The sequence below is a fragment of the Myxocyprinus asiaticus genome, chromosome 7, assembly GCF_019703515.2.
Source record: "Myxocyprinus asiaticus isolate MX2 ecotype Aquarium Trade chromosome 7, UBuf_Myxa_2, whole genome shotgun sequence".
NCBI lineage: Eukaryota > Metazoa > Chordata > Actinopteri > Cypriniformes > Catostomidae > Myxocyprinus > Myxocyprinus asiaticus.
The window spans coordinates 2,525,568-2,537,963 of NC_059350.1; the positions used below are offsets into that span (position 1 = coordinate 2,525,568).

The window sequence follows — 12,396 nt, forward strand, 5'->3', positions numbered from 1 at the left end:
AATAAACAATTCAAAGTAAATTACATCAATTCAACAAAAGAAAGGAAAACTCGAGCAAATCACTGTTAAGTTCACACTGGACATGATGTTTAAAATATACCAGTCCTGCACAAGATGCTGAAGAAAAAGCAAGATGCGGTGCAATGTCCAAGACATTCGTCCAGCATGTGTTTACATAGGAAAACAATGGGAAAACAGACCAGATGTGCGCAAAAACATGTCCATTCGCATGTGTCTGTGTGTGAGAGCACATGTGCTAAACAAGTTCGGTAAGCCTGTTTATTTTTTCATTCATTACAAACCCGAACCTGACCCGAACCCGAAGTCCTACTTGAAAAACTGACCGAACCCGGCCCGAAACCCATCAGGTTTTCAATCCCATCGGGCCCGGGTCGGGTTGCAGACCTCTACCAACAGCACACATCTGCACTCATGTTTCTGCAGTCTGTTTCCTCTGATATCCTCTGATGAGTTCATTTGACCCAAGAGTTCAATGGTTGATTTCCTCCCAACTAGATTTTCCACCGATTAACTTTTTGATGTACCCAACTCTTGCAACAAATTTGACTGCGAGGATGAGGAATGAAATGAGGCTGTATCATGGCAACCAAACTTTATCCCATTGGAACATGCCCTAAGGTTATCAGAGCAGTTTCAGGACAGCGTAACCAGTGAAAAATCAAAATAAATAAATAAAATCTCTTTAACTCTTGATTTTGAGACATTAGCTGTTGTTCATACTTCAAAACCACACTTATAAAGTTTAGTAGTAATTGTTATTTTGTATTAATGCAGTGACATACATGTTCTTATGAGACATTTAAATATTTTAATGAATATAAAACAGTCATTACAAAGGAAACTGTTATTAAGTGGGAGCTTTATAAATATATTTCAGGTTGATATATTTTTATATTTTATTTGTGTTTTGTTTGCAACTATGATTTCAGACACTTGTTAAACCATTTACTCTTTCCTCTTGAAATATGTACAAGGAACTTTATTTTGTATTTCTAGTATTAATTGAAGTAATCAAAAATATTCAAGTAAAACAACTACAACATGCTAATCAGGAGATCATGTGTGCTTAAAAAACGAGAGAGTTGATTAGCTTTACATTAAAAGTATGGACAGCTGAGACTATAATTCTATTGTGTGTTTTACTGTAAGCATCAAATCAATTTTATAATAATATAAATTCAGCAGTGCTTCATATTTTCTGAACATGGATGCTGTAGTCCTCAGTGTTTTTTGGGCACACTTTTGTTGGTGCTGTGTTTGATACCGGGGGAAAGAGCTCTGAAACACTTCACGTACTGCTGTCTGACCTGGACAAGAAAGAGGTAAGAAGATTGAGTTTATGGGCTAAATTTATCTAAAGAAATTTAAAAACTGTTCAGCTACCTAACATGCCAAGTTGTATATTACAGAGTTGTAACATAACACCCACAGGTAAGATGAGGTGTTTAACAGGTATACTTTTTAATCTCAGAGGATGAATGTGTGAATCAGATAAGACGAAGCTGTTATGAAAGTAAGACAGGTTAAAATGAGCCTCTTGAGGAGTAACTGACAGCTGACCTCATCATTGAGGACACAGTGGATCAGGAAGATGAAGGTCCCTTGCTGAGAGTTCAAGATCAAGAAGAGAATATGCAGCACTCTATTGCCCTTAATGAAGAAACCCAGAATCCAGGGGCAACCGAGAACCACAAACTGGGCCAGTGTTTTAAATACCATAATCCTGCAGAACAAGAAAGAGACTGAATGAGTCTTTACTGCCCATTTGTTCTTTTCTATAATGTGTTTGAATCAGAATGTTTATTACTTGGTTTGTTTCATCTGTGAAACTGCAGCGTTCAGTTTTGTGAGAGTTGAGTTCAGACTGACGATAATGTTGATGAAGAGAATCATATTTAACTGCAAAATAAACAAACAATAATTAATCACCTTCGGTCCCTTTTGGTATATAGACACATGAGAAAATATGTATTCTTACTGCTAGTATGGTACAAACAGGTCCCAGAAAACTCCAGATTAAACCTCTCTCATCTATTTTAATCCAACATCTGTTTGGAGAAATATAGTTTAAGTAACACATTTTTCACAAACATGGAGATGTTGAACATTGAGTCACAAGTTCTCATTGTGTGATCAGTTCATTTACAGCTACTGGACCTGAATGACTTAAATATGCAATATTTTAATAAAATATTAAAATGAAAAATAAGTCCCACTTGTGTGATCAGACATTGAATTCCTAATTTCTTCTAATACAACTGGGCTTTTCCAAAAGAAAAAAGAACAATAACAAAATACGTAAAAATAAATAAATAAATAAATAAAAACTAAACTCACTTTTCACTGCCATAGCCTTCAGGAACCAGTCCGGCAGACACGCCCACCACAACAAAAGCAATCACATATCCAATCACCATCATGAATCCGCTGCTAAGCACCTCCCTCTGTTTGGAGCTGATCTGTGATAGGTTCTTCACACAGATGAAAAGCAGCACACCTTCAATGAGCATCCACACAAAGGAGGAGAGAAAGAAGAAGTGCAGAACGCCTGATATCACTGTACACATCACCTGGGAGGGAGAGAGTATTCCTTAATATCTCCTAACCCTTAAGAGAAGGGTTGCTGTTAGTGTTAAATGATAATGCTGTCAGAAAAGATGTTTTTAAATGTCAACAAGTGTAAAAACCTTGACATTATTCTTATAGTATTGATTTTTTGGGTTTAATTCAAAGTCTATTCAGTTATAATTTTATTTATCACACATATACAGTGAAGTTCTTTTTTTTCCCACATACCCCAGCTAAGCTGGGTCAGAGTCAGCCATGATATGGCACCCCTGGAGCAGATAGGGTCAAGGGCCTTGCTCAAGGGCCCAACAGTGGCATCTTGATGGTGCTGGGACTTGAACTGCTGACCTTCTGATCAGTAACCCAGAGCATAACATTTACTTCCCTAATCTGTCATCAGGGGTTAAGGGTGCTTTCACACTAGCACGTCTTGTGCGCACCGGGTCCAAATGAGTTTGGTTCATTTGGATGATGCATTTCTCATACCTGCTTGTCTCCAAATAAATCCCCTTCAGAGAGCAGCTCACATTCTTCACATCTCTTGCAGCGTATCCGCGGGCTCGTGGCAGACAAACGCTAATATTCATTAGATCATTGCACATTCAATGCATCCGTGGGAGACAAAAGTCATTCTGTGCATGTAAAGTTTTGGTGGTAAATCCAAAGAGACAAACTTTAATACTTCACTTAACACAGTGAAGCTGACGTCTTCTTGAGTTGTTACCTAGTTATAGTGATGAAACAGCTGCCTCTTATACTCATGTTGATGGTGTAATCGGACCATGGTTCGGACCCAAATAATGTGATGTGAACAGAGACCAGCTGGGGCAGGGGGCAGGAAATAAACTCTAGTTCATTCCAAGCAATCGAACCAAGTGTGAAAGCACCCAGAATTGGGGTGGAAAGGTCTGGAATGGCGTCCCAGCACCTCTGAGTCCAAAGAGAAAAAAAATGGTCTAGCCGGTGAAGCGTCGGATCCTGTTCCGCTATATTCACCTAGAGCGGCACTGTTTAAATGCACACGTGCTCTGTTGCCCACTTCATTCAGTTCAGCAAGTGGGAAGAAATGTGTGACAGTCTTACTAAAGCTATTTTTTGTTGTAATGTCATTGACATTGTAATGTTTTTTTTACCTGGTGAATATGCAGGTGATAATTTTTAACCCAAGGGGGCATAAGTAGCATATACAAAGGCAATAATTCTCACCTGGTTAGGGTGTATGTAGTTCAGGAACTGTTGTGTGAGTAAAAACAGAAGGTGAGCCAACAGCAGACTCAAGCAGATGTTGATTCGAGCCACATTGTTCACTCCAGGACTCCACTGACAAAAAGCAAAAGTCAACAGGGCCAAAGTGAGGAACACCAGCCCCACGATCACAGCCACCAAATTCAATATTTCCATCAGTGCATCATCCTGAGGAAGTAAGTCACAGTATATCTGTGCCACATCTATCGAAATTGCCCTTGCTCTTGAATGTTTACCGTAAAAGTTCTCTATCCTATTTCAGATTGTATTTGAGATATACTAGTGCATGGAATGCTTGTAACTTTTGAGTGAGGTTTACTTTTCCAAAGTCTAACCTGTCTGACCTGTTCTCTTACCTCTGGTGGGCTGCTGGTTTGCATGATGAGAGCGAATGTTGACAGATGATCACAGGAACACACAGTGTGGCTGCTGTTGGTCTTTACAACAGAACAACCATCTACAATCCATTCGCTGATATTCCAGTACACACATGAAAGTTTACTGCTGGAATCAAAGTCCTTTACAAGGAAGAAAATGGATGCATATCAGGGATCTTATTCAGCAGTCTAAATGTGCAGTCTGGTTATTTGGTAACCCCACCGTGAGTGATTCTTCTGTTAGCTCCACATAATACAGAATACAAAGCTAATACAGTTCTGCAGATGGTGATCAAAATTTGGTTCTACATGCTTCTAAATACTTCCAGCGAAATCTAAGAATGAGCGAATGTGATGTCCTTTTGAATAAAATCTGGCCAACAGAAAGGTGTTTTTGAGTTTGTTGCAGTGGTTCAAAACAGCTTGCCACAGTGCAGACTTTCAGGAAAAGTTTGTACTGGCTGTTAAGCGCCTTCTTACTGGCATTTGTCAAAGTAATCAGTAGGTGTGACCAGGTGCTCCACCTACTTTGACAGCAAAAAAATGTTCGGTTCATTTCTTCACTCAGTCAAGAGCAGACAATGCAAACACACTGAGGTGCAGAGTTGCAGAGAGGTAAGGCTCTAATACATTCACAATTTCATTCTTCACCGACTTCATTTAAGGCAGACTTGAATGAAGTTGCGTCATGTCAGCTAATCAGATTGCAACTGCAGATTTCAGCAAGCTTCATTTTTTTGTGCGCAATATGCATCGCACAGTCAGTGAACGGAACGTGGGGGAGTCTAATACTAGGATTCTGCCATAATGTTTTGTTTTTCACAGTGACTGTGAATTATGTATTTACCCAGTTGTTTTCTCGGTTCAATATGGAAAGGAAACTTGCTACATCAGAACAGTGGCTGAAGGACTTTATGAAGAAGGATTCGATGAAAGTAACTCACTCTGATGTGTTTTAAGGTGAAGTTGACTGGTTTGGTGAGTGCTCTGTTGTCAGTTTTGGGAAGAGTAGCTGAGATCACAGTGGACATCATGGTTTTAACTGTGTCATCTGATGTGTTGAAGAAGTCAGGTCTCAGCACGTTCTCCATTGTGGTGTAGCTCATGAAAGCCACAGCAGCGGAGCCTATATCACAGATTAACAATAATTTGAAGTCTCAGAGAAAATGTAGTCATCTGACATTTTAAATGTCAAATAAATTAGCAAGATACCTGAACATTGTATTGTTATGGAAACGCACATGTTCAGACAAACAAACCATGTTAACACTTTTTACAGTAACACAGTAATGCTTCTCACATACCGTTATTGTTGTTGTTATTTGCAATCTCATAAAGATCCATTTCCATATTAGCGTTTTCTGTAATAATCAAAGGGATTTGTCCTACACTCACTTTTGGTCCAACCACAAGAACTCTGACTTCTACGAGAGAGAGAGAGAGAGAGAGAGAGAGAGAGAGAGAGAGAGAAACAAAACAGATATAATCTATTGTCTGTAGCAGTGGTGATTGTTTTATGATTACACTGGAAGCACATTTTCCCCTAAAATTCCATAAGCAATGCAGCAATGATGAGTTTAATATATGTACAAATAATCTAAGATGCCATGTTTATATTGAAGCCACACTTCAGTGGGAGTCTATATGGCCGATACCTGTATCCCGCCCGAAATATCTGATTTTTTATAGATTTTATCAACGAAAAACATGATGACAAACTGTTGTGTAGTTTTTTGCACTTCAGACAAAGCCAAAAAGACTGAATTTTTTATCACCTTTCAACCGATAAATATAAAAAAAATCTAAAGAAGACCACTGCAGGTGCAAGCTTTTGAGCTGCAGAGCCATATAGTTCAGCAGTCTCTGGACAGAAGTTTACATTTATGATTTTCATGTTAATAATTTGATATTTGATTGGTATCTACAATATTTAACAGCCTGATTTACATCAACGTGTTTGTAACACATTAATGGAAAGGAGGAGGCGAGAACTGGCTTAACAATATAAATAATATTTTAATAATGAACTTAAACCAAAAGACACAAACACACACAGGTGTTGGACAGCTGTCCGTAACTCCCTCTCTCTGTCCCATTGCCGTCTCCAGTCGGCCTTTATCCCTCTCGGGCTAATCAGCCCAATTAGGGGCTGGGTGTGCGGAATCACGACCCGGCCCCACCCTCCACCCTGCAACATTCCTCCTCTGTTCTCTCAGGCCGGGGAGCCCCCGGCATGACGTCCACCCCCCCTCCCCTCCCCTTTCCCTGGGGGGCGTGCCTTCCGCCCCGTTTGCTGGCAGGTCATCCCCATCTACCTGGATCAGGGGAGGGGACAAGGGGAGGGAAACAAAAAAAAAATGTGGCACCTACACGCCGTAACGGCAATCATGCCAAATTAACAAAAACACTTAAAAAGAGAAGGTAAAAGCCAACACTGAGTGGCAGCGGGAGAGAGAGAGAGAGGAGAGAGAGAGAAAAAAAATTCACTTGCTGGTTCTCCGATATGCCGTAGCCTGGTCCTCGGCCACTCCTCCACCCTCTGGTGGATGATAGCCACGCCTCCCCAGGTGGATCGGAGGCAGTCCTCCGGCCCCTGGTGGACGGAACGCCCCGCCGCGTTTTCGGTGGATGGAAGGGGTCTCCCCCGCCCCTGGCAGTGGTTCTCCTGCTCCAGGTGGTTGGCCAGGAGCCCTTCCCCGCTCGCGGTCGGCGGTCTCAGACCCCGCCCCTGGCCTCCTCCACCCCTGGCAGCGGCCCTGAGCGCTCCAGGCGGTTGGTTAGGAGCCCCTCCTCCCCTCGCGGTCGGCGGCTGTTCCTCCACTTTCAGGCGGCCGGGCTCCTCCGTCCCCCGGCGGATGGCCACGGCTGCTCCGTTGGGGTGGATGGTAGTGGCGAGAACTCTACTACGGTACATCCCTCCTCCTTCCCAGGTTTCAGCACCAGTGTAACACATCAATGGAAAAGAGGAGGTGAGAACCGGCTTAACAATATAAATAATATTTTAATAATGAACTTAAACCAAAAGACACAAACACACACAGGTGTCGGATAGCTGTCCGTAACTCCCTCTCTATCGCACTGCCATCTCCAGTTGGCCTTTATCCCTCTCGGGCTAATCAGCCCAATTAGGGGCTGGGTGTGAGGAATCACGACACGGCCCCGCTCTCCACCCTACCACAATGTTTATATATCATTTAATATGATTATTAAAGTGTTTTCTCCACACATTTATGATATTTTCAAATTATTCTACACAAAAAAAAACAAAATATTTAATAGGTGAAACCTATTTAGTCTTGAATCCGCTCTGATGTTTCTCAAACACACTAAACCACGTGTCAGGCATATGGTCTACATATTCACCACAGCGCTCTTCTTTAGACTTTTATATTTGTTGGTTGAAAGATTATAAAAAATACATTCCTGGACTTTTGGGGGGGGGGGGGGCATAGTTGGCTTTATCTAAAGTGCTCAAAACTACACAATGCTTTTTGTCATGTTGTTGTTAAAAAAGCCCCTGTCTGGAACAAAAGCATCTTTATACGATTGGTCGAGCTCTCAAATAGTGAAAAAGTGATGTATGTGATTGAAAGCATATGCAATGTAAAAGCACTATGGTCAAGCACAGAGTGTTCAGCAGCACAGATATACACACACAGTTATTTGCAATCTGACTTAATTTCAGCTTTCATAATCGTATATTTTGCCTGTTTTGTTTTGCGCTAAGTCGTAGTTTGAGCAGCTTTTGGGAGAAACATTGCAAACACCAAAAATAGTCTGTTGTTCCCCACTTTTGAAAGCACTTGACGCCACTGGTCTGTAGTTACTGTATATTGCTGACATGTTTCAGTAATTTGTGGTCTGTTGCTAGTATCTATCTAATGTTTTGCCCCCTAGCTCAACCAGATAACCAAACTCTGAAATGAAAATGTCTTCAGCATTCTCTGTCTTCCTAACTAGTTGTGTCTAGGAGTTTTGATAAGGAGGCAGTCTCCGTTAAATATCTGCTATCGATTGCTGTTGAGCTATCATGTCAGTAGTGGGGTGGCACTTGTCCCAAGTTTAATATGGTGAGACAACATGACATACTTACCTGCCTGATTTTCCCAAGGAACCACATAGTGACGCAGTTACAAGAGTACTAACAACAAATGAGTGACTAATATTTACGATGATGAGACACCTTAACTGACAGTGGACATACAATAACAAGCAATGTGGATTATTACAAAAAACAACAGAATAACAAAGAGGTGGAATGAGAATACAAACACACACATACAGGGTAATAAAAAGGTCCTTTACCTGTATTGTTGAGACTAATATTTGCATAGGTGTAAATATTTGTTGGCACCACCAGTACAGACACCAAGTTGTCATAGGCTTTCAGTAAAGTGTTTCCAGAAAACACCAATGTTTCTTTATCGTTCCCACTGGAAATCTGAGAAAGCGTCCCCTGAACAGAATCAATCTTCTTCAAATAGCTTTCCGCCATCTAACCAAACACCAAAGATATGTGACTCTACAATGCAAATGACTTCTAAGGTGAAAATAGTTTTAAACGCATCACTTATTGGTTCAGAGCCAGAAACTTTACTCACGTCGGGAGTCATTTGAGCTGTGTTATTTGCAATTAGGTCAACAATACCAACAATATCCCCTAGAGTGAGCTCCTCCAGGAGGAAAAAGAGACATTTTTAAGATTTATTTTGTTTTTAACATGTTTTAAGGATCTATATAGGGTGACAACAGTCTGCAGATTTCAACATTTAATTTGCACATACCCCTGATCCATCAGATTTCACATCTAGAATGAAAGAATAATGTATAAGCATACATTCTACTAAAATGTTCTTATAGTTTGTATTATTTATATAATTTGTACAATTATTTATATAGTTCTCATATGTCTTAAACAGCATATGACAAACATGTAACTGAAGTAACTCATGAAGACAATGCAGTACACACCATTCAGGCAGCTGCAAATTTGGCTAGCTCTCTTGCAGGTACAAAGATCTGGAGGAACTTCATAGTAGGAGCTGTTGCTAATGCTGTAGGAACCAACACTACAGGTGCAGCCATCACTCTGGTCGTAGCAGGAAAAGGCCTTGCAAGATTTATTCTGCCTGTAACAGTCTACATGCATGGAAGAATTTGCGCAGTAGCTTGTGTTCACCAGAGGGGAGCAGTACCAGTAATTTCCTTGAGATCTTTGGATCACTTGATCACTAGTGATTATTATAAGCTGCAGCGCTGAAAAGATGTAAATCCATCAGTTATAATGTTGCATTCATGCAATCTCAAACAGCTACATCACAGTATGTCTTTCCATGCCATAGAGTTACTAGAGTCAAATGCCTGGATAGAGTAATTTCCTGGAAAATCAAGTATTTTTGACAACTGGAGAAAATGCAATTTCTCAAGTGTACATTCAAATTCAAACTCCTCTGCAAGGTAGCTTGAAATATAACTTTAATGATGATAACTGAAGTGGCTGTTGCTCATTAATAACAGTCACTCACTGCATCATGTAAAACATGTCGGTTATATGACAAGACTGATCACAAGAGTATACGAGTCACTGTTCTGCATGTAAATAAGTCATGCAAATATTTTTTTATATCATACCAAACAGTCACCTTCAACCAATGTCAAAAAGCTAAAACTAACAAATGCCCTGGGGATATGTAAAGGCTGACTGTATAGTCCACTCACTAGTTTGCTTGCATCAAAGATGCTTAAGGCAACATTTGAGGTTTCTCAGATGCCACACCAGCACCATCTAGACACCTTTTCATTTCTCTAAGAAACATACTCTTAGTTCCTGTAAAAACTTTAAAGAAAACTGTCAACTGTTCCTTCAGTATCCCCATTATAAGGAAAAGGTTTTAAAGAACTTGAAGTTCCTTGAGTACATAGATAAAATATTTAAGGCTTCTTTTAAGGTTCGGATGGTGTGGCATGTGAGGAACCTCAAACTGAGAAAAGAGTATCTGTTCATTTTTTATTTATTGTACATGCAATAAAGTACATCTAAAATGGTGTTGCCTTGTGCTGTGTCCAATCTTCCCCAAGTTACAATTCACTTAGGTCTGGAGTAGAGATAGCTTCCTGAAGGGGTGTTTAATGACCTGGAAAATTACCGTAAAGCCAAAGCATGTAACACAATTTGCTTCAGTGTGACAGAAGCATTAAGAATAGTTTTGAATAAGTACGTATCTACTACATGCTTCTAATTATGTTGTACTGTGGTATCAAATCAAATGTAAGTACTTTCAAATTGCACCTTAAAACGGCTTAAAATCCACTACTCTTTATCTCTACACCTACAAGCATCAAATACTTCCATCAACCAACTCAGTGTCTTTGGAATGATAAAAAGGTTCTTACTGGCATTTTGCAGCTTTAGTGGAGTAGGATGACAGCAATATTGCATTGCTGTTTTTTAAGTCATATTGTGTACAATCAATTGAAAATCCTGTCTTCACTTAGAGTATGAGTTAAATATGATTCACTTAAATGAATCAGTTCATTCAGGTTTATTTTAATGAACTGGTTAATTGGAGTTATCACTTGTGTAATCAGATGTCCCTTTTTTGGCTATGTTTTGTACAGTAACTTGCAAGCTAGTTTTTCAAAAGGTTAGCTTGACTGTTGTTCAGCTACTTTAAAATACAAGCTACTTAAAGCTTGGATCATCATAACTCGCTTTGTAAAAGCATCTGCCAATATATTAAAGCAAAGTGTAATATTATAAATGAACATTTAATATTCTGTATATGTGAGCTAAAAGAAAGTGTACTCACTTGTCAACGGAAGGATGGTATTCATCATGATCTGATAGGTCTTTGCATTGACAATCCTCAAAAGAGAATACAATGTCCAGTGTCAACAGTTGTGATGCCGGATCGTTAACTGAACAGCTGTAAACGCTCTTCCGAGGAACTGATCATTATTTGCATTCTTTCCTCTACAAAACACGTAGACCTCACATATACAAAATCTGTGGGTTTTTAATTCTCTGGTTTCCAACAACCATTTACATAATTTCAGGTAGGTTCAGAGCATTGTTTACTTTTTAGTCAATAAAAGGTTGTAACACTTAACAGTCAGTTTTTACATGAAGACAGATGTGTATTGTTTAAAACGTTGTTCAAAATCATTAGTTAAATTTAAACGGGACAACCAGTGTATTCAACAAGATCACTGAAAAACAATGATTTAACATTTTAACATATTTAATTCAATAAACAATTAGTGATACACATTAACATTTACTTTGTTTCTTGAAATTCGATTCAATTAACGATTCGATTCTGCATTTTTTTAAATGCATTTAAATAATTATTTAAATACTCCCCTTAATGTGTCTTTGGCAAGAAAAATAAAGACAAAAGGTAACACTTTATTTTAATGTGTCCTTGTTACACATATTACATGTATTTACTATAGTAATAACAGTCAATTGTGTGTAATTACAAGCAACTAACCCTAAACCAAACCCTTACCCTAAACCTTTAGCAAGTACATGTTGTTAATTAGTAATAATCAGTAATTACTTGTTTAATTACACTGTAACAAGGACACATTCAAATAAAGCGTTACCAGACAAAATACTTAAGATAGTTTAGACTATTGCGCCAAATGTAGCTTGAAAGAAAACACATTAAATACAAGTACAGGGTTTGGGTAGCTCAGCGAGCAGAGAGTCACGATTTCAAATCCAGGGTGTACTGAGTGACTCCAGCCTGGCTTACAAAGCAACAAATTGGCCGAGATGCTAGGGTGGGTTGAGCCATGTGGTTTACCTTCCTTGCAGTCGCTCTCGGTGGGACGCATGGTAAGTTGAGCGTGGATGCCGCGGTGAATAGCGTGAGCCTCCACATGCTCTAAGTCTCCACGGTAACGCGCTCAGCAAGCCACGTGATAAGATATGTGGGCTTACTGTCTCAGAAGCGGAGGCAACTGAGATTCATCCTCCACCACCGGGATTGAGTCACTGCGCCACCACAAGGAATTTGAGCACATTGGGAATTGGGCATGACAAATAGGGGAGAAAAGGGGATAAAAAAAAAAAAGAATAATAAATAATACATGTACATGTACATACAGGCTTCTTGGAATACAACAGAGTGCAATGTGAGTTTCTTACGAAAGAAAGTTCAGTCATATATGTCAACAT

At 39.6% G+C, this 12,396-nt stretch overlaps 1 protein-coding gene across 2 annotated transcripts; it reads right to left on the reverse strand.

Annotated features, from left to right (window-relative positions):
- Positions 1-800: 800 nt before the first annotated feature.
- On the reverse strand, positions 801-11,135 carry LOC127444187 (adhesion G protein-coupled receptor E3-like). Of its 2 annotated transcripts, none has more exons than XM_051703433.1 (14): positions 11,021-11,135; positions 9,183-9,467; positions 8,996-9,018; positions 8,813-8,884; positions 8,517-8,706; positions 5,516-5,635; positions 5,156-5,337; positions 4,191-4,352; positions 3,796-3,909; positions 2,359-2,591; positions 2,000-2,069; positions 1,829-1,920; positions 1,582-1,744; positions 801-1,328 (listed from the first exon to the last, which is right to left on the reverse strand). In XM_051703433.1, the coding sequence occupies exons 1-14, from the start codon at positions 11,046-11,048 to the stop codon at positions 1,242-1,244; spliced, it is 1,821 nt and encodes a 606-aa protein (XP_051559393.1). In that variant the 5' UTR covers positions 11,049-11,135; the 3' UTR covers positions 801-1,241. The 2 variants fall into 2 exon arrangements, with proteins under 2 accessions (XP_051559393.1, XP_051559392.1); XM_051703432.1 differs by having other exon boundaries at positions 3,796-4,002.
- Positions 11,136-12,396: the final 1,261 nt, after the last annotated feature.

Bases quoted from the DNA above. Each gene is read 5' to 3' on its own strand.
- LOC127444187 (XM_051703432.1), bottom strand. From the start codon at position 11,048: ATGATGAATACCATCCTTCCGTTGACAA. The intron at 9,019-9,182 runs GTGTGTACTGCA...CTTTCATTCTAG, and splicing joins AATTTGCAGCTGCCTGAATG to ATGTGAAATCTGATGGATCA. The intron at 1,921-1,999 runs GTAAGAATACAT...TTTATTTTGCAG, and splicing joins CTGTTTGTACCATACTAGCA to TTAAATATGATTCTCTTCAT.